Source organism: Canis lupus, chromosome 7 (genome assembly GCF_003254725.2).
Source record: "Canis lupus dingo isolate Sandy chromosome 7, ASM325472v2, whole genome shotgun sequence".
NCBI classification, from domain to species: Eukaryota; Metazoa; Chordata; class Mammalia; order Carnivora; family Canidae; genus Canis; species Canis lupus.
Genome location: NC_064249.1, coordinates 44,845,211 through 44,867,569, shown reverse-complemented (window position 1 = coordinate 44,867,569; position 22,359 = coordinate 44,845,211). Strand labels below are relative to the sequence as shown.

Below are 22,359 nucleotides of genomic sequence, written 5' to 3'. Positions count from 1 at the left end.
TGAGAACCAAAGACAACGCGTCACCTTTGCAGTGATGGCTGGCTCCAGAGTTCTGCTCTTAGAATCCTTGTAGCTTGATAGTTTGGAGCAGTTATAATCTGATATGAGATGACCCCTACAACGCCCTTATGTACTAAGTGAGTGTGATAGTATTTGCCTCATTTTCACTAACTTCATTTTACTTGATTCTTCCTCTTTTGGGAAGGGGGAGTACCTTCTTCACAAGTGAAGATCATGCGGGGTTTTGTTTGTAAACATCGCCTTAAGCATTAAGTGTGTTATAGCCACGGAAAAACTTATCAGGAGCAGAAAACAAGCTACAGAATAATTAATGAAGGGAGAATCTCCTCATTCAAATAGATACGCTGTGGGCTCCAGTCCCCTTGCAGTACAGGACCCAGAGAGGCCATCCTGCAGGACCCCATGCATCAGGGGGCCAGCCTAAGGTGAGGCCTTGCTGCCTGCAGCAGTGTTTATAACAAAGCTTCAAAGACTCAAAAACACAATCACCAGTCTAAATGCAACTTGATTATGTGAAAATTAAAGGTTCTTACCATTGATGTTACTGATAGATCAGACTGTAATTATCAACCAAAGAATAATCAGGGTCATCTGCAACGGGCAGAACAGAGTAACATTAAGTTAATATCGTTTCATGATAAGATCTCAGCCCTTCTGAAATCAAAACATTCCACTTAAAGATTCCAATGACTGCCCTTTTGTAAAAAGAAAATATCTGGCGACAAAATCTACAAATGGTAGTCATAACTACAAACCAGAGGATGCTCTCCTACATTCTGGAAATCACTACTATGATGGCTTTGCCCTTAGTCATCCATGTACCAATGGCAGCACCTAGAGCAAAGTCATCTTCAATCACAGACATAAATAACTCCCACCTTATTAGGTGCTACTTGTTTTACAAAAATAAAATAATTTAAATCTTCATATTTTTCGAAGATATCATTTCAGGCCCGAAATTCCTCTTCAATCACTGAAGTTGTACTAAGCTACCATAAGCAGCATGAGTTGCCTCTTCCCTCAGTCCCTTGAACACAAGTAGGTATATCTTTCTTTCACTCAAATAATAGACATTTGTTGAGCACCTACTATGTGCTCACTACTGTGTTAGGTGCTCTGAGTGATATGGGAGAAGTGCCCACCCTCAAGGATCTTATAATTATTCAAGGAATAAAACTAACAAAAAAATGCTAAAATGTATCATTGTCCCACAGGTATCATGGGAGTTCTGAATGAAAAAGAAACCAGAGTGATTAGTTGAAGACCCAATTATGGTCAGTGTACAAATATATAATATCAGGTTATGTGTCTCTAGACATCTATGCCTTCTATCAGTCATGTTTCTGTGTAATCGAAAGGAAACTATATCTCCCTTGGCTGTTTTTTTGGTTCAAGTTGAAATAATCTCTTAGGTAAGACTGCCTTATAGTAAGTTTCTTTTGGTACTCCAAGAACTGAATTCTCTTTAATAAGCTGTAAAGTAGACCACTGATTACCAAAGTCCACTCTTTGGCAAACAGTATTATATTAAGATCCTGATACAGTGTCATTCTCAAGAGAATTTGATTCTATTTATTCCCTTCTTTCCCTTTATTTCAACATTCTAGCTACTTAAAGAGAACATGATGGGGCACTTGGGTGGCTCAGTCAAGTTAAGCATCTAATTTCAGCTTGGGTCATGATCTCAGAATCCTGGGATCCAATCCTGCACAGGGCTCTGTGCTCAGCAGGGTGTCTGCTTCTCCCTTTGCCCTTGCCCCCTAGTAGTTCTGTCTGTCTGTCTGTCTCTCTCTCTCCCTCAAATAAATAAAATCTTTTCAAAAAGAGAGAGACAGAACACGACATAAGCATTTCAAAAGGTCTTTCTTTGTCCTACCTGGTAAAGTTTTAGGAACTGGGAGAGGTCCTCTCCTGTAAGAAACGAAAACCAAAGTCTTTCAGATGAGTGCTTGTTATTTTTTTCTAATTTTTAACTTGACACTTCAAGTGTACCACTCTCTAATCAGATCTGGTTTCTGTTCTGGAGAGTCAAGGAGAGTTCAGATGAAGTGTGAGGCCCATACCACTGACCTTTGGGAATCCAGGCTGCTGACATTCTATTATGCTGACGAGCAGAATAAAGAGCAGTCAGGAAACACGGAGCCATGTCCCCACAACCCAGACCAAATCTCTGCTGTGAGTGCAATTTCCTGATCTCCTGGCACCTCAGCATCTTGACATGTAAAGATGGAAAATACAAGCTACTCTCACCTCACCGTGAGGATGAAATGAGCTAATTCACAGGAACTGTTCTGAACGGTGCCTGGCATCCTTAAATATTGATGGGGCGGCTGGGGGGGGGGGGGGAGGCGGGGGCAGCCCAGGTGGCTCAGCGGTTTAGCGCCACTTTTGGCCCAGGTTGTGATCCTGGAGACCCGGGATCGAGTCCCACGTCGGGTTCCCTGCACGGAGCCTGCTTCTCCCTCTGCCTGTGTCTCTGCCTCTCTCTCACTCTCTCTCTGTCTCTCATGAATAAATAAATAAATTCTTAAAAAAAAAATACTGATGGGGGTCATGCAATGCCCCCTCAAATACTCCCTTCTCTTTTTAAAAACTGGAGTGGAAATGAACAGCTTAGCCTTGAAATTGACTGCATGTGAAACAGAAGTTTCTCTTCTATCGGGATCCTTTACAGCAGGGGCAGACAGCAAATGATTTAGGCTCTGCCGCCACCAGGGCACCTCTATCACAATTCTTGTCAACTCGAATGCCAAAGCAGCCATAGACAAAATGTAAATGAATGAGCATGGTCAGATTCCAATTAAACTTTATATGAACACTGACATCTGAATTTCGTGTAATTTTCACGTGTCACACAATAGTATCTTTTTCTCTTTTTTCAGCTATTTAAAAATATAAAATCTATTCTTTACGCTTGGGCCCTACTAAAAGAGGTTGGTCAGAGATGACTCACAGGGGCCAGAATCTGCTGATTCCTGCTTTCTATAAGCTAGAAAAAGGTATAGGATTTATACATGAGTAGCAATAATCACACTCAAGTATGATATAGTCATCCTTAAACTATGACTGGTAAACTCCACTTCACATTTGTCCTAAAAATGCTACTTCCCCAATCTAGCAACCTCTAAGCAAATGCAGTGGTAGATGTGTTCCAATTCTAATACCTCTTAGAACGCTAATGATAACACATTGATTTAAAGTATTTTTCATCATGTGAAAGGCAACTGGTTATTACCTTGCTAAGTTAGGCCCTGGAGCCTTTCCCTGTGGAGCTGTATTCTTCTGGGGACAGTAGAAATTCTCATACATGATGGGTGCTAGGGGAATCAAGAAACAAAATATTAAGATGCTGAGGTCTTCCCTTCTTGACATGTGACACAAAAGACTAGTAGAAATGCTTACACAACCCCCCCAGCGCTGCCCCTCAATTCACCTGGTGGAGTCTGTCCAGTTTTTCGGTGACTCACAAAGTACGCAATGTCCTTCTCAATGCTGCACGCTTCCAAGCTCTTACGGACTTCTTCATACATCTAACAAAAAGAAGATAAATCAAGCTAGAGGTATATGTCGGTGATAATTTAACAGAGCTTATTCAAACAGGTTTGATGAATGGCTGATTCTCCCAAATTTTGTTTTGAGAAGAAAAAGAGACATTCCCAAGTCTCCTTTTACATGACCCATATAAAGGGATTTCTCTGATGCTTATCTGCTATTAAAATTGTTTTAAAGATGGCAAGAAATGTATCTCTGTGGCAGCATAAATACCTCGCAGTTCTTTTTTTTAATACTGATGGCCAAAGGAAATAGATACCAAGACCAATGCTACACACAAATGCAAAGATAATGGAATTAATTTGGAAAAAAAAGTTCTAGTCAATTTGACAGGTTTTCTAGGCGTTTAATTGTTCTTCTAAAGCAAATGTCCCATCTAAGTGAGGGTGGCTATTTCTTAACAAAGAGAACGCTTGTGGTCTGCTCAGCAGGGAGTCTGCTTCTCCCTCTCCCTCTGCCCCTCCCCCTGCTCCCACGTTCTCTCTCAATCTCTCTTGAATAAATAAGTAAAAAAAAATCTTAACAACAACAACAAAACCTGCATCTGAATCTCCATTCTCTGCTCTCCTGCTCTCTGATTTCCTTAAAGAGAAAGTCATGGTGGCAAAGCAGACTAGGAGTCAGGCAGTCGGCGTTTATTGGGTCTATCAACTCATTTGGAGCTTTGGGCAAGTCACTGTACCTCTCTGGGCCTCAAATGAGGAGGGTGGACTAATATCTATGGTTCCTTCCACTCTAATGAATCCCCCATGGATACCTCTGACTTACATCATCGCTCGTGACACATTGTTGTGACAGCTGATTCAGGTGTAACCACAATGCATTCCGAAAGAAGTTTATTCGTTCACATTCTTGAGCTTCAAAAATCTATGGAAACATAACCACATGTCCATTCACAGGCAGAGAAAGAGCACATTTATCTAGACTGGCTATGACTTAAGAAATACTATCAACCCTCATTATCTGTAAGCTTCTTGCCCCCACCTGTGAGGAAACTCATCAACTCTATTTTTTTTTTCATCAACTCTTAATGCAAGCAAAGAATGCAAATGGTGTTCTCAATACGGTATTAACACAAACAGGACTGGATATAGTTCTAAGGTAAGAGGTAATGACAAAACTAGATAGCAAGGTTCTAACCTGAATCACAGCTCACATTTCCAACTGCCTAACAGGCATCTCCACCTGGGCAGCTTCCTAGAGCCTCCAATTCAAAACTTTGCCCTGCTCCATGCCTGAATTCAATCAGCAAGACAGTCAGAATAGTTCAAGCTACTTCATGAGAACATGGGGGAACCCGCCCTTGCCTTCTATCTCTGTGTATTTTTTAAATTTTCTTTAATAAAAAGGTTTTCTTAAAATGTCAATCCCAGGGATCCCTGGGTGGCTCAGAGGTTTAGCGCCTCCCTTCAGCCCAGGGCATGGTCCTGGAGTCCTGGGATGGAGCGCCACATCGGGCTCCCTGCATGGAGCCTGCTTCTCCCTTTGCCTGTGTCTCTGCCCCTCTCTCTCTGTCTGTGTGTGTCTCTCATGAATAAATAAATAAAATCTTAAAAAAAAAAAAGGTCAATCCTCAAACAATAGGTTTTTGGATATAAGCAAATATCAACTTTTGGAAAATCAAATTATTCTATAAAGTGGATGTTATTCTGTTCAACAGTGGATGTTATACATTAATGTATTTTTAGTGTTGAATATAACACTATTACATTTCAAAACTTTTTATAATGTAAAGCTTCACACATACACAAGAGACAGTTTAATGAATGCCCACGTACCCATCCCTGACTTAAATGTTTATCAACTCACAAACAATTCTGTTTTATTATATGCTTACCAACTCATCTACTCCTCAGAGTATTTTGAAGCCAAATACATCATTTCACCTGCAAACCTTTTAGTATTTACATGTAGCATATATTTTAGAATTTATTTAGTACTTAGTATTTATTTAATATGCTTATATTAGTATATTTAGTATTTAGGTAGCATATAAATACTAAAATTTCTCATTATTTTTATTATAGAATATTGCACATGACAGAATCATAGAGAGCAATGTAATGAATACCCACATATCAACCACCTAGCTCGGTCAACAATTTTGGCCATATTGTGCCTCAGATTCTGTTTGAACTGCTTATGTGCTTTCTCCAATTTCGACCACCTTCCCCACAAATAACCATTCTCCTAAACGTTATCATTCCCATGCAAGCTTTTATAATATGTATGTGTCCATAAAATGTATATGATATTGCTTTGGATTTTTTTAAATCTTAAAAAGGGGGCCTTGGGGCCCCCCGGGTGGTTCAGTGGTTGAGTGTCCGCCTTCAGCTCAGCGTGTGATACCGGGGTTCTGGGATTGAGTCCCCATATCAAGTTCCCCTCAGGGAGCCTGCTTCTCCCTCTGCCTATGTCTCTGCCTCTCTGTGTCTCTCATGAATAAATAAATAAAATCTTTAAAAAGGGGGGGGCCTTATTCTAGGCTTTTCCATGAGAGTGTGGAGTCAAGGAAGTAAAGCTGACAAGAGTGCTTTAGGAGGGGGGACAGTGACCCACAGTACTAGACAGTAGATACAGGTCAAATAAGATCAGGAACTACAAAAGCCTGCTGCACCTCACACCATGGAGATCACTGGTTCCTCCAGTGAGCAGCAGTGAGTGGGGCGGGTGGGGGGTGGGGATCCCCAGGCCCAGAAGGCTGGGAAAGGCAAAGGCAATGAGGATGTGAAGACAGCTCCTTTAAGAAGCCTGGCTGTGAAGAGAGGAGAGGGTAGCAGATGGGAATCAACAGCCCATAGATTTTAAAACCAAGAATGAGCTGAGTTGTGCAGCAAATAACGATAGAAATTCACAATAAAGGCAGCTGTGCTTGGGCATGAGGAAAAGACAGCTGGATGATGGCAGCTAGAGCTCAGGTCGTGGCGTGGGCTCTTGACAGGGCAGGAGCAGATCCTTTCTGACTAACAGGAGAAAAAGAGGGTGGGGGGTGGAGCTCAGCGATTCTCAAACTTTAATCTGCATAAGAATCACCCGAGGATTTAGTAACACAGGGTTGGGCCCAATCCAACCTTCTGTTTAGTAGGGCTGCAGTTGGTCTGAGAATCTGCCTCTCTAACAAATTCCCAGGTGGTGCTGATGCTACAGGTCCTGGGACTTCACTTTGAGAAGTGTTGGTAAGAAAAAGTATAGAAGGCTGAAAGAAACTTGAGGAAGGGATCCCTGGGTGGCGCAGCGGTTTGGCACCTGCCTTTGGCCCAGGGCGCGATCCTGGAGACCCGGGATCGAATCCCACGTTGGGCTCCCGGTGCATGGAGCCTGCTTCTCCCTCTGCCTATGTCTCTGCCTCTCTCTCTGTGACTATCATAAATAAATAAAAATTAAAAAAAAAAAAAAGAAACTTGAGGAAGTTTCCAGATTACATCTCTATTTTCTCCAGGAAATTGTAAGCGAGGTCATGTGCTGAAAATGAAGCGGGGGTGGGGAACTGGTGAAATGAAAGGTGTAAGGAGAGTAAAAACTTCTAAAGCCTGCTCACCTTCAGTCTGCATAGTCCTTATGGAAGAGCAAGGTCAGGTGAGGCTCTGGAAAGCTAATTACCTAACCCCCACCCCCACCTAGCTACTTCATTGGGCTATGTCCTGTTTGGGCTCACCAAACATCAGAGGAAGTCCTTGAGCAGAGTAGGACACAATGGTCAGGACTGGGAGGCAGCAGAAAGATGAGATCTGGGGGGAAAACTTCAGTTCCTTCCATCCTCCACTGAAACTTCTCATTTCGAATTTGCCCTCAGGCAATTCTATGAGAACTGAGGTCTGCCCGAGTAGATACTCCAGATTCTCAAGGAAGACCCACCCCTCCCTCCCCAGCACCTGTACCTCGCAGGCCTTGATGTGCTCACTCTGCCAGTCTTCACGGACCTTGTCCAGAGTGTTGATCTGCATCATGTACGTTTTGTCTGCAATGCAGGGGAGGGGCCTGGGTTCAGAAACCACACAGGACCAGGGCTCACACACCCACTGCCCGGTTAGCCCCAGATGGTGAATGACACTCGCCAGAATGGTAGTGAGCTCACAGGGCCCCACAGAGCTCTGAGCACTGACACTGGATCAAGCAAAAGGCAAGAAATAGTTCACAGAAGGAGAGAGAAGACTGGCAGGAACCTCAGCCAGGGTTCTCTTTGGTTAATTCGGCCTTGATTGCTTCTATGCCTTTCCATTTTCAGGAAAATGATCCAGTCAGAGGTGTGGAGAAGAGAACTATCAAGTTACTTTGGTTTTGGATTTAGAGACTTAAGTGACCATGGTCATGAGAGGCTTGTCTCCTGCAAGGTACTCTGGGATTAGAAGGCTTTGCAAACATTTGGTTTGGATTTCAGATTTCAGCCATGACAAGGCCTCACAACTTGGCTATTTCCTTCGTAGCAGAAAAGAGTCAGCAGGGCTGAAATGGGCTTTTTGGATAGATGTTCCCAATAAATCAGAGTGAGCACTTGATTATAAAGCTGCTGGCCCATGACCCCACCACTACCACCACGATTCAATTACAAGTAAGGCCCACAACCTAAGGGGGGGTTCCCATTTGCTTCTTCTCACTTTCCCAGGTTCTAATATACCCTCTCCCCCTCCCTCTCTCCCTTCTTCCCTCCTGATAATTTCCGTCACCCCACTGTCTGTGCACACATTACTGTGGGGTATATAAAACTACCTTCCCGGACAGATTCTGCTGAATGTCAACCCCACAACAATCCTCCCCTATCCCTGGGAACAGCCCCTCACCCGAATCTTCTACTGCGGTCTTCGCAGTTGCCAGTTTCACAAAAAGCTGTGAGGACAAAGAAGGAGAGAGGAGAAACACTGAACCAGGCCTCCACAGGCAAACCAGACTTAAAAACAAAGACTGTGAAGACACCCCCGGTGTAGCCCCCGTCTTACCTGTGTTTCTCTCAGCAAATTGTTCAACTTCCCTTCTAATCTTATGGCCATTGAGCAATAGCCACCAAGCACCATGCCCTGTGTTTTCCTAAAGACATACCCCTGACCTCTTCTTGCTGACAATCTTCTATTCAGATTATGTAAAACTGATTATACACCCAAGCAGGAGACGGCCTGGCTACAAAGAATACTTGCGTTTTGAAGAAAGAAGAAAAAAAAACAAAACCCCCTCCCCTACTTCTTATCACCCTTCTCCCTTACCCCTGGCCACACTTCTCCAGCTCTCCCCAAACCCCAAGACTGTGACAAGGGACTTTCTGGTACAGAGGATCCTGGTAGCCTGGAGGAGAATATTGTCAGGGCCTTACGATGCAGCTCCATTTTAAATTAAGATTATTAACTCGGTTTTAGTTTCAAATACATAAATTTCAGATTGTTCAGGCTGTCGGCTCCCCCAGGTACCTTTTCTTGTTGCTTCACGTTTACCAGGTTGGCACTCCGGTGGACAGCCTGCTCTGCTTCATCTTTGTCTCGGCATTTCTGCTCATAGCTCTTCTTTGCCTTTGTTGTTATAAGCCAAAAGAAAACCAAAGGGGGTAAGTGGAATGCAACCCTGCAAAGCAGCCACACCAACCCACTAAGCCCAGCAAAGAACATGACACTCTGATTAGCGCTGGGATCACCACCAGGTGGTGGGCACTCTGAGGGCAAATGTTCCTCCTTATCTCTTTTTGGAAGGCTCCCTGGCCCTTTTCCAAACTATGCATGTGGTGCCGACCTGATCAAGGAAGTAATAACTCCTATTTGGTCAATACAAAGTACATGAGATTTAAAAAATGACAGAAACAAAAGATGTGATTTGAAATATGTACAATGAAAATAGGTATGTAACTGTTAGATGTACAACCCAATATTTATATAATATAAGCCAATATTTATATAATATAAGCCTCAAAACTTAGATGCAATCACTTGGCCATGGTAATTACAATGACACTTTGATATTCTAACGTGCCCACCATCAATTCTGACACTTAAGCACCGCAATGTTCCTTTTTGATTTAAAGAGTTCTGTTTTAGGTACTTTAAAAGTAGGCCGTGGTCTAGCAGGGGCTAACATTACTACCATGAGAGTGAAAACAGTTCTCAAACTATAGTTAGTGAATCAGAGCATTTTCTGTTTCAACTATTGAAGCAAAGATTTAACTTGTTCAAGCATAACAAAGCTGCCAATCAGCTAATAAATAAAAATGTTGGCCCCTGAAAACTGCTTGATTAAGAATGAAGACTCATTTGCAGAGATGGTTTGTGCTCATCAAATATTACATGCGCGTTCTTGGATTTCTTGGCATCTCCTCTGCAATTCAGTTGGGGTTAACCTTTCAGTAAACAACCAAAGAATTCCCTATATACACTACACACACACAGAAATGTCATAATTTTTCATAATTACAAGCACACGAGCTGTTCATGCAACAATTTCCTTTGTAACAATATGTCAGACATTTCTCTATATCAAGCATGAGCCCTGTAGCTGAACACTTTAATGGTTGTAAATACACAAACATACATACATACACACACACACACACACACACACACACACACACCATAATTTTAGCTGTCTCTCTATTGGTGGACATTTATCTTGTTTCCCATTTTTTTGTAACATAAAAATATGCTGATTTTATTTTGGATAGTATGAATTTATTTACATAGGTCAAATACCTAGAAGTGTAATTGTTTGGTGAAAGAATATATATGTATCTAACTTCCTTCCAAAATGACCACACCAACTGAAACTCCCACCAGCAGTTATGTGGAGTAAATTTCCTCACTCTCACCAATACCAAACTTAGACGATATGCCTGACTTCTAAGACTAGAGGAGAAAATGTTAGCATAAAGTTGTTTTATTTGTATTTATATTTCATGACCACTAAGATGGTCTAGTCTTTCTACTTCATGATTTTTACCTACTTTCTGTTGGAGCATTCTTTATTTTCATTGGTTTTTAAGAGCTCAGTCCATATTAGGAATACTACCTGGCTATAAGTTATATAAGTTACAAATATTTTCCCCCATTTGTCATCTCTCTTGAAACCATGTATAAGATATTTTTTAAAGATATCTTTTTCCTTGGAGCACTGGGGTGGCTCAGTGGTTGAGTGCCTGCCTTCGGCCCAGGGCATAATCCCAGGATCCTGAGATTGAGTCCCACATCGGGCTCCCTGCATGGAGCCTGCTTCTCCCTCTGCCTGTGTCTCTGCCTCTCTCTGTGTGTCTCTCATGAATAAATAAATAAATCTTTTTTTAATCTTTTAGATAAATAAATAAATAAATAAATAAATAAATAAATAAATAAGACTCTGAAAAGTAGAGAGAAGGGGGTAACCTGGTTAGACTCTGGTCTCAGAAGGATGACCTACATGTAAGTTCTCTGGGTTTTCCTTTTGCCTCATATATTGCAGACTGAGTGCCAAGGAAGCCAAGCAATGAGGGAATGACAACGAGCATAGACGCAAGTCCCAACAAAAACCTGCCTTCTCTAGCCAAAAGACCAGAAAAGGGACAGCGTTGAGGAGAGAAACCTTTAGAAAGTAACCATCCTACTGCAGCCAAACACCACCTAAAATGAGTGTGGCCTCACTCCTACACATCCAGCAAAGGCCATCTAGACTTCCACTCTCACCAAGCTATAATGAGATGCCCAACTTCCCTGACGTGGTAGTGTCAGAGAGGAACAAATAGGGAACTGGAACTTTCATTCCCACTGGGAGATAACACAGCCCTACACACAGTGCCAGTGGAAACCATGTGGGCAATCTGGACTTCAACCACCCTACCTCACAACAATGAGGTCCACCCCCTGTCTGCTGGGGTGGTGTCAGAGAAGTCTAGTGGAAGCTCAGAACTTAGAACTTAAACCACCTCCCAGTAGTTACAGAGCCATACTGTGCTTTCAGTGGAGGCTAGATTTTTACCCCCATAAAGGACTAATGAGGCAGTACCTCACTGCCCTCTGCTAGAATGGTGTCAGAGTAAGCCAGCTAAAACAGAGATTTAAATCAGATCTAGAGTCTTTCAATATAATACCTAAAATGTCGAAAATCAAATGACTATCACTCATCATGCCAAGAATGAGGAAGATCTGAAATTGGAAAAAAAAAAAAAAAAGGCCATTAAAAGTTGCCAGCATCAAGATAACAGAGATTGTTAGAATTACCTGACAAAAATTCTAAAGCAGCCATCATAAATATATTCAACAAGCAATTACAAACACACTTAAAATAAATGAAATATAGATGGTCTTGGCAAAGAAATAGAAAAGCTCTTCAAAGGCAGAGAAGATACAAAGAAGAACCAGACGGTAGGGTGCCTGGGGGCTCAGTCAGTCAAATGTCTGACTTTGGCTCAGGTCATGATCTTGGGGGCCTGGGATCAAGCCCTGCATTGGGCTCCATGTTCAGCCAAGAGTCTGCTTGTCCCTCCCCCCGATTGTGTGCTCTCTCTCTCATTCTCTCAAATAAATAAAATCATCTTTTTAAAGAACCAAATGGAGGGGATCCCTGGGTGGCGCAGCGGTTTGGCACCTGCCTTTGGCCCAGGGCGCGATCCTGGAGACCCAGGATCGAGTCCCACGTCGGGCTCCCGGTGCATGGAGCCTGCTTCTCCCTCTGCCTGTGTTTCTGTCTGTCTGTCTCTCTCTCTCTCTGTGTGACTATCATAAATAAACAAAAATTAAAAAAAAAAAGAACCAAATGGAAATTTTAGAACTAAAAAAAAAAAAAATTACACTCTTAAAAATAAAAAACTCAGTGCATGGCTTAAAAATGGAAGAGATAGGGGATCCCTGGGTGGCGCAGCGGTTTGGCGCCTGCCTTTGGCCCAGGGCACGATCCTGGAGACCCGGGATTGAGTCCCACGTCGGGCTCCTGGTGCATGGAGCCTGCTTCTCCCTCTGCCTATGTCTCTGCCTCTCTCTCTCTATCATAAATAAAAAAAAAAAAAAAAAAGAATTAAAAAAAAAAGTGGAAGAGATAGAAGAACAGGTCTGTGAACCGGAAGAGAGAACAATAGAAATTACCTAATCTGAACAACAGAGAGAAAAATAGGCCGGAAAAATAATGCTTAGAGCCTCATGGATCTTTTGCACCATAACAAAAGATCTAACACTTGTGTCCTTGCAATCCAAGAAGAGAAGAATGGGCTGAGAAAGCACTTGGAGAAACAAATAGCTGAAAACTTCTGAAATTTGACAAAAGATGTAAACCTACAGATTCAAGAAGTTGATCAAACCCCAAACAAAATAAGCCCAAAGAAATCCATGACAAGACCCATAGGTAAACTGAAAACTAAAAAACAAACAAGCAAACAAACCAACATAAACAGAAATGGCACTTTACCAATAAGGGAAAACCAATTTTAATCACAGTAGCTTTCTTATCAGAAACCACAGAGGCCACAAGAAAGTGGCACATTTTCAAGTACTGATAGAAAAGAACTGTCAACACATAATCCCATATCCAGTGAAAATAGCTTTTAACACTGTAAGGGGAATCAAGACACTTTCAGATGAAAAAACACTCAGAGTATTTGTTGCTAGCAGACCATTCTGTAGAATGGCTAGAGGAAATTCTCTGGGGGTGCCTGGCTGGCTCAGTCGGTAGAGCTTGTGACACTTGATCTCAAGGTTGTGAGTTCAAGCCCCACACTGGGCATGGAGCCTACCAAAAAAAATTCTCGAAGCAAAAGGAAGCTATAAAAGAAGGAACCTTGAAACATCAAGAGGGAAAAAAAAGACACAGTAAGCAAAATATGAGTAAATACAATAGTCTTCCTTTCTCTTGAGTTTTCGAAATCATTTTTGACAGTCCAAGCAAAATTTATAACACTGATATGGCTGTTCATGTAGGTAGAAGAGAGAGTCAAGAAACTTATATTTCACTAAGGCTTTCCCTTCAATTGTGAGAAATCTCACCCTAGACTGCTCAAAACATAGAACGTCTAGGAACAAATTTGCTCTCCAACACTATTTCTGTGATTACATTAACATCACTCCCTATTTATCAGTTACTTTTGAGGTGCTGTGCATCACGGGAAAAAATGATGCAGAAGAGACCACACATGTCATCAACATGGTGACATTTTCTTTTGTAACTGGGTTACCAGATACCATGTCATAGTCAGAGTATATCATGATACCTCTGTACAGATATGGAGTCACAGATGTTGCAAAACCAGAGTTCACTGTGTCCAAGTGAACAGATTCATAAAAGCTAGAGTGAGGGCTCTCGTAATTTATCTTAGCTCTGTCTTGTTAAGTGTTTTTTAAATAAATTAGTTAAGTAAGGCTTTTACAGTTTTCAGATCTTGAAACAGGAAGGGGTCACTCAGTAAAATAGGTAAGAAATAAAGATTCAAAATAGTCACAGGGAAAAAGCTCAAATCCAACAAGATAAGTGGTGCCATGGGGGGTATAGATGCCTTGGTCTTGGCCTGAAATATTTAAATAGATTTTCTCAGGTTACCAGAAAGGCCCTGTTATTTTGTTTCTTCCATCTAATTTTATCCTCAGTCTTTGCAAGGCCTTAAAAAGAAGAAAAGTCAAACTTCTAAGGGTTTTTGTCTCCCCAAAACACTGCAGTAATGAATAATACTATTTAAATGTTGGGACGCCTGGGTGGCTCAGCGGTTTAGCACCTGCCTTTGACCCAGGATAGAATCCCACATCAGGCTCCCTGCATGGAGCCCGCTTCTCTGTCTGCTTGTGTCTCTGCCTCTCTCTGTGTGTGTCTGTCATGAATAAATAAATAAAAATCTTTTTAAAAAATTATTAAAATGTTATTTTCAGGAATACACTCCTACACAGCACAGGATTTCAGAAAATGTCACCATGACATAAAGAAGGCAATAAAATGAGACTCAGGGGGCACCGGGTAGCTCAGCCAGTTAAGAGTGTGACTCTTGGTTTTGTTCAGATCAGGTCATGATCTCAGGGTCCTGGGATCCAGCCCGAGTTGGGCTCTCTGCTCGGTGGGGAGTCTGCTTCTCCCTTTCCCTCTCCCTTCCCCTCACTTGTTTTCTCTCTCTCCTTCAAATAAATAAAATCTTTTAAAAATAAATAAAGAGACTCACATCCATGGTTTTCTTGAACTGTAAGCTCTTTTGTTTATGGGCAGTATCCATTAAAAGCTCTGTCTGTGAAGAAAGGACAAAGCACTGTTAATAAAACAAACAAACAAACAAATTACTGTTAACCACAAGTTACCTTGAGGACTATGTGTTCAACGTGAACTATCTCACTTAGTCCTCACACACTTGGAAGGTATGTGTGCTATTAATTATCCCCATTGCACAAATGAGGAAAGTGTAGCAGAGAGGCTGAACAACCTAGCCCAGGTCTTATGGCTGGTTAACGGGGAGACCTGCCTTTGAACTTGAGCAGCCACCATTCAGAATCACTGATCCTTGGAACTGGGTCTTCAGGAAATCTGGATGAAGGAATTTAGGTTTCAAAAAGGATTTTGAGACTTTTATTAAAGCACCATTCATATTTTAAAAGAGGTCTTTCTTCTGTAAACCTATGTCAGCATCCAGAAATGGCAAATTCTTAATCAGCAAGGAGCCCAGGCAGTATGAAGGAAAGAAATGCGTAAGGAGAGTTAGAAGAAGGTGTTCCTTTACTCCATCTAATCCAGGAAACGGACTCTGTTGAGTTCAATTGGGAGCAATTTCTTTCTTGTGGCTGTGATCTTAACACTTTCACTACACAAAATAATGAAGCAAATAATAAAAACGTAGGTCTCAGAGGTAATAGTAGTTCTCATTTATCAGATATTACTATGTGTTGGGATCCCTGGGTGGCGCAGCGGTTTGGCGCCTGCCTTTGGCCCAGGGCGCGATCCTGGAGACCCGGGATCGAATCCCACGTCGGGCTCCCGGTGCATGGAGCCTGCTCCTCCCTCTGCCTGTGTCTCTGCCTCTCTCTCTCTCTGTGACTATCATAAATAAATAAAAAATTAAAAAAAAAAAAAAGATATTACTATGTGTTAAGTGGTTTTCATGCATCACAATGACTCTGAGTATTCTTATCCCCATTTTCTTGACAGTAAACTGAGGTGGATTAATTTACCCAAGCAAGTAACAGAGTTGAGATTTGGGCACAGCCTGACTCCTGTGCTCTTGTTCCTAATCATTGCCCTAACCTCTTATGATAGCTTTATGAAACCCCTAACACTGGGACGCCTGGGTGGCTCAGTGGTTGAGTGTCTGCCTTTGGCTCAGGGAGTGATCCTGGGGTCCTGGGATAGAGTCCTGCATCAAGGCACCCCAAAGGGGGCTGCCTCTCTCTCTGTGTCTCTCATGAATAAATAAATAAAATCTTAAAAAAAAAAAAAACCCTATCCTCTAATCACTACCCTAACCCCTTATGATAGCTCCATAAAACCAAATCGGTTTATAAAAGACTGAGAGATGCAATAATTCAAAGTGAACTATGGCACTGCTCTTGTGCAAAAATATATAATGCAAAATAATAATATTGCAAATGATATTCAAATGTGGTTTCCCTTTCTTCTGGACAATTAAATTTTTGTGTGTTACCAACACAAACATGGTTGGATAGATTTTTAAGATATCCGAATGGAATGTTTGGGATGGTGTAACTTCAAATATAAATTTTGAAGAATACATGAAATTCCCCTGAGGGTGGTGGGTCAGAGGTCTTCAGAGAACCAAGAAGTCATCTAGCTCAGCTGAAATTGAGGGACCAAGAGGTGGCCATGCATCTGCTAATAGTGAAGACACTGTAGACACAGAGAACAGACATGAACCCCACATGCAAAGACTCACGGGAAGGTCTTTGCCATCACAGACAGGAAGTTGTGAAGTTCACATGAGTGCCTGTGTACCTCTGCCAGGAGGAGGAGCTGGGTTTATTTGTCAATGGTTTCTAATTTTCCCAGGCTCCATGGAGCAGATCAGTTAACAATGTTGGTCTAGTCCATGGTCCTTTCCAGTCCAAATATACACATTGCCATCCTTCCAGTTTGGGAGCTGTTATTATTTTATAGTCTAAGGCCCCAGCCAGGCCTCCTTATGTCCAACTTGCATGTAACACCTGCTTCAAGCACCTCTCAGGTGGCTACAAAGTCTCATTAGCCAGACCTTCTCCCTTCCTCTTCCTCTCTGCCTTCCAGGATGCCTGGCATCTGTATGTGAACAGGACCCCAGAGAGGAAGTCTGGCTCTAACCTGACAGGTATGATCCCCAGGGCCCAAGGGGTGATATTGCTCCAGGCCATCCAGTGACACCAAGTCCAGCTCTGTCTGCTACATCACTTTGATTAAAATCTCCTCAGGTTCATATTCACTTACAGAGTGACCTACTCATGGCAGGTCTTCTATGGCCAAACCCAATGGAAATCTAATTGTTGTATTATTGATAAGACAAAGTAGTGCAAGAACTATCACCTCTGCTCTAAGGTGGGGAAAAGCAAGAGGGTAAGGTAAAGAAGGATGGGATATTATAAAGGACCCCAATGCCCCTGTGGTAAATTACTGGAATAGCTGCTTAGTGGTCTTTTTGTCTGTCTGTCCACATTCAGACTGTATTCAGAAAGCCGGTCATTCTGCATCACTCAGGAAGTTCCTTTCTTCAGAGGTTGCTCACTACACAGGCAGAGCAACATTCTGCCCTGATCCTCGCAATCTTAGCTGAGAGCATAGAATGGAATGTGGGCACCAGAGGAGAGTTCCTGACCGTGTGCTGTCCCTTCAAGGGACAAGCTAAAAGATCTTCCCCCAGGAGGCCTTCCAGCCTCCCTGATGAGGTCAGATGTCCCCACCACATGCTCAGGTGGGATCCTCATCTTCCCTATTAATTAAGGTTCATCACACTTTATCATGATGGCCATGTCACATCAGTCTCTGACCATGTTCTACACTCCATGAAGGAATGGTGACCATGTTTGTATCGTTCACCACCCACAGAAATCTAGTTGTTTAAGTGAGTACACCATTAACTTCTGATCAGCCATTCTACTTGCACCTCCCCTCCTCCAAGCTACTAAAAGAAACCAGCTGATGGCTTTCCCCAATAAGTGGAAATGGCTTAATTTCTAAAAAGTGGAAGACCAAGGCAGGCAGGGTTTGGCCAGTGAAAATGAGAAGTTACCACTGACACATTTTCTCCCAAAGTTTGATTAAAAAAAAAAAAAAAGTATCTAAATACGGAAGTGCTACAAACCAGAGTTCACTGTGACACAAAGAACTACAAATTTATTAATAAACTTTGGGCTTCTCCAAGAAAGCTCAGAAGGCATTTTCCTGCTATAGAGAGCCCACAGAACATAGGAAATTGGGAAGACAGCAGCGGATTGAACACTGGCTCCTCGCTTACTTAACAAAATTCAGAACACATTCTTCTAGCTATGAGAATTTGGTCTTTGTAACTTGTTAGGAGGGGAAGTTCCAGAAGCCTTGCAAAACCAACAAAACTCTCCCTGAAATGACCAAGGCTACCGAAGGCAGTTGGGAACATGAGGAAATGACCCTCTGCTCCTCTTATCGGAAATCATGTACTCAGTGACTCTGATCATCTAAGGCATTTTACCCCTGAAAAATTGTGATTCAATTTTTGGGCAGGGTTGGTAATGTCAGCCAAAAACAGTGTGACTATCCAATGGGTGGGTGTAATACCCATAGTATTTCTGCTCTGAAAAATATCTGAAGCCAGATACCCTTCTCAAACCTGATACATGAAGCATGAGTGTGTATAAAACCACTCAATACGGTGTTCTTTAAATGTTAGTTTCCACCCTTCCTTCCTAACAAGAGGCACAGCTGTAAGAGCAGCTCAGGAAATGACAACAGATGAAGGCAGTCAGGCTTTTAAGATGCTGCCACATGCCTAGTGGTCACCAAAGAAGCTGCAATTAGACTCTGACTTAGAACCACAGGGAAAGTTGCTAAGACTGATGTACGAGTAGAATCAGCCTTAACAGCGGGATGCTTTACTATTAGACAATGACCTTCCAATGGTCAGGAGCCAGGATGAAGACGGATTTCCAAAAAGTCCATGCAAAGCTATCTGGGGAGACCTGGCTAGAAATCTTTGGATGCCAAATAGGAAGGAGCTTGTGTCCCATGTGAAGCTGAGGTTCCAATCTTATAGACCAGATATAAAAAAGGAAATTGGAGAAGGGCCCTATTCAGGCTAACCCGAATATATAAGTCATTTAGGAACAAAATAGAAAGGAGTCAGAATAGTGGCTGGTCTAGTCTAAGGAACACTTTACTGCTATAAATCTGGACTTCTTTTCTTGATCCTTATAACTTCTTAAATGTTTGCCAGTTTTATTAACTCCTGCTTACTCCATCTCCTTCCATGTAGTTGGACAGAGTAAATTTCATCAATGGAAAAGAGCCTATGTACACTTGATCTGAAGACAAAAAGGACTTGGATTTCCCAGGGCCTTGGTCTCCCTATTTGTAAAACAGGGCATTTGGACTACATGGTCTCTGGGAGAATGGGAGTCTTCTCCACATCTTATCCTTCCCTTACTGCCTCGTCCAGGAGGGAGTGTGGTCTGGGAGCCCCTCCAGGTCAAATGCCCAAGACTCTACTGAAGACAGAGGGTTCCCCCTTGCCAGTCACAGTCTGAATAGTGGCAGCAGATACGAAAAGAAGAGGAAGGCAGGCCAGACCCCTAAATCCTGCAAGAATTCAAAGAGAACTGACCATCTAGACTGGGTCTCCACATGGCTTCCCGATAAATAATCTCATAGGTTAAAAGAAGAACATGGCTGCATGAAGGTACGAATGAGCCAAGGAGTTTGGCGAACAAATGAGCCTGCAGTTTTCTGCCATAGGAAAAGCAACATCTTAACATGCATCTTAGATGCAAATCCAACCTTTTTCCGTTGTAGCTTTTGCTTCTCCCTGAATTCTTCCATCTTCCTGGCCTCTTCTCTTAGGGTCTGGGCAAGCTGAATGTGACATTGTGCCACACTGTCTATCTCTGCAAAAATAATTTTTAAAACAAAAAGAAAAAACAATAAACAAGATCGACAAATGTTGAATTCAAATATACAAGACTACACAAAATGTGTACACAAAATACTGGAGCAAGCGGTAAAACGAACCTACTTCACTTGGTCACCACATTTCTTGAGCCCTTCCATGTGCCAGCATTGCCCTGGCCACCAAGACCAAAGCTAGAAAATCTTTAGCTTAGCCTCCTACCATGGAAGGAGTGTGTGTGTGCCCAGTGTGTGTGTCCCTAGTGTGTGCCCAGGGCTGGGAAGACAAACAGCCAAGGCCCCAGCTCATGGAGCTTACGTGCTAGAAGACACCACTAAACCCACCGCAATTTCAAATTCAATACTTATTTCTCATTAGATGACTCTGACAGTCTTTCCATCTCTAACATGGGCCTGAGCATTGGTAATAAAGGTCACGCACGGGAATTTTGGCTATTGATAGTTATTTCTAGATAGAAAGACTATTGGTGATTTTTTTCCCCTTATTTTCTAAGATCTTTGCAATGAGCATGGCTTCCCTTTATAACCACCACAACAAAACTCTTATTTTACTGATTCTAAGAAAACAAATTGAAGCATGACATTAAAGCTAGAAAGATGGACAGATCTGACCTAAGAAAAAATGTTAAACTTGTGTGCGTCAAAATAACCTTAAGCAAGGTTCAAATATACATGACAAATTGGAAAAATATCAGTAATTTATATAACAAAGAGTAAATAGCTATGTCATAAGAGCTTTCACAAATCAAAAGAAAAAAATATATATTCCAGTATAAGAAAATTGGTTAAAAACATGACATTTTTTAAAAGATTGGCTAAATGACAATAAACATTTGAAAATGTATTCAGCCCTAAAGCTACTGAAAAAAATAAAAAATTTGAAACCCTAGAAGTATATAATTTTTTGCTTTTCAGTTGGGGAAATTTTTTACAGTGTGAAAATTCTTCATTTTGGCAAGCATGGGGGAAAAACAGCACTTTCAGTGGAGGGAAAAATCAGTCCAACTCTTCTGGGAGAAGTTTGGCATTGTGTAGGATCAAAACTTTCTTTCTTTTTTTTTTAAAAGATTTCATTTTTAAGTGATTCCAAACCCAATGTGGGGCTTCAACTCACAACCCCATGAGATCAAGAGTCACATGCTCCATTAACTGAGCCAGCCAGGGGCCTCTCAAAACTTTCAAATGTGCAAGAATGAGGCAGAGCTAAATGATCTGAAATGGGAAGATGCTTAGAGAATATTGTTAAGAAAAACAAATTGTAGAGAGATAGGTGTAGTATGATCTCATTTATATAAAAACTCACTTCTATGTATATGTGCATCTTTGCAAATTAAGAAAGAAAGAGAGGGGCTCCTGAGTGGCTTAGTGGGCTAAGTGTCTGCTTTTGGCTCAAATCATGATCCCAGGGTCCTGGGATCAAGCCCTGAATAGGGCTCCCTGCTCAGTGAGGAACCTGCTCCTCCCTCCCTTCTGCCCCTCCACCTGCTTGTGTGTTCTCTCTCTCTCTCTCTGTCAAATAGATAAATAAAATCTTTAAAAAAAAAAAAAAAGAAATTATAAATGCATGGAAGAAAGTCTAGAGAGAGATATATACCAAACTGCTAGCATGAAAACATTGATGTTTTCATTTCAAAACTGATCTTAAAACATAGGCTCTGCCCTCACTCCATAGACTCGGAACCACTGCCACGGTATCATCCTATTTATTTATATGAATAGAGATATTTATTTATAGGTTTAATTGCATAAAAACATCTGGAGTCATTCACCAATAGATTCACTAAGTCACCAATAACTGCTTATCAGTGGGAAGTGAAAGTTCAGATGTTTACTATCTCCTTGATAGTTGTCTAAGGCGGAGGAGGAGAAGAACTGGACAGGACCCCTTGAAGACCAAAGTGCCAGCATCTTGCCCTGGATTCCAAGTGTGAGAACCATTGCTCTAAGTGAGTCAAATGCACATCATGATGCGAAGGTATGGAAGATGGCTTCTGCTCATTTCAACTCTGCAGAGCTACTTGTCACCTTGGGAGCTGCTCCAATTTTTTTCTTTACCCAATCTGAGACTGCTGTTCAAATTAAAACCTACCATTCACCATTGACAACAGACAGATCCAGCACTTGCAAATACAGTTTAGAGAATCACTTACGCTGCTTGAAGACTTCCAGGGCCCGCTTCAGGGTGCTAAAAAAACAAGCACATATATAATTTCAGTTCTGGAAACTGGCTGTACAGTCTTATTATAATACCACCGCACGCTTCTCTCTGCCCGCATCTCACAGCCTGTAGACTCATCTTCGCCCATGAGCTTGGGAGGACAGCAAAGGATCAAGACTTTTGCAGCTCACTGTCTCCTCTTTCTTCCTCTCTCAATCCCAAGGCACAGGCATTATAAATTCTCCACTGTCCACTGGGGTAGAGCAAAATGCTAAACTTCCTTACGCTTCATTTCCCCCAATGGTAAAAAAGGAGTTATGGTTCCTTTCTCATAAGAATACTAGTCCTTCTTTAAAGTATGATCATTAGAAATGTAGGTACAGGGATCCCTGGGTGGCGCAGCGGTTTGGCGCCTGCCTTTGGCCCAGGGCGCGGTCCTGGAGACCCGGGATCGAGTCCCACATCGGGCTCCCGGTGCATGGAGCCTGCTTCTCCCTCTGCCTGTGTCTCTGCCTCTCTCTCTCTCTCTATGTGACTATCATAAATAAATAAAATTTAAAAAAAAAAAAAAAAAAAAGAAATGTAGGTACAAGCCAATAAAGGAAGGGTTCAAAGTGTGGCTCCTGATCACCTTCTTTGTCATTCATTCA

General features: G+C 42.0%; 1 protein-coding gene across 2 annotated transcripts in view; it reads right to left on the bottom strand.

Annotated features, from left to right (window-relative positions):
- Positions 1-22,359, bottom strand: part of PSTPIP2 (proline-serine-threonine phosphatase interacting protein 2) — a 64,630-nt gene that overhangs the window by 2,323 nt on the left and 39,948 nt on the right. For both annotated transcript variants that reach the window (XM_025428999.3, XM_025429000.3), the window contains 11 exons: positions 21,702-21,736; positions 19,423-19,529; positions 14,645-14,707; positions 8,970-9,068; positions 8,352-8,397; positions 7,452-7,531; positions 4,342-4,440; positions 3,455-3,551; positions 3,257-3,338; positions 1,898-1,932; positions 555-612 (listed from right to left, as the gene is read on the bottom strand). In XM_025428999.3, coding sequence (XP_025284784.1) covers positions 563-612; positions 1,898-1,932; positions 3,257-3,338; positions 3,455-3,551; positions 4,342-4,440; positions 7,452-7,531; positions 8,352-8,397; positions 8,970-9,068; positions 14,645-14,707; positions 19,423-19,529; positions 21,702-21,736 — 793 coding nt within the window. In that variant the 3' untranslated portion in view covers positions 555-562. The remainder of the gene's footprint in view (positions 1-554; positions 613-1,897; positions 1,933-3,256; positions 3,339-3,454; positions 3,552-4,341; positions 4,441-7,451; positions 7,532-8,351; positions 8,398-8,969; positions 9,069-14,644; positions 14,708-19,422; positions 19,530-21,701; positions 21,737-22,359) is intronic.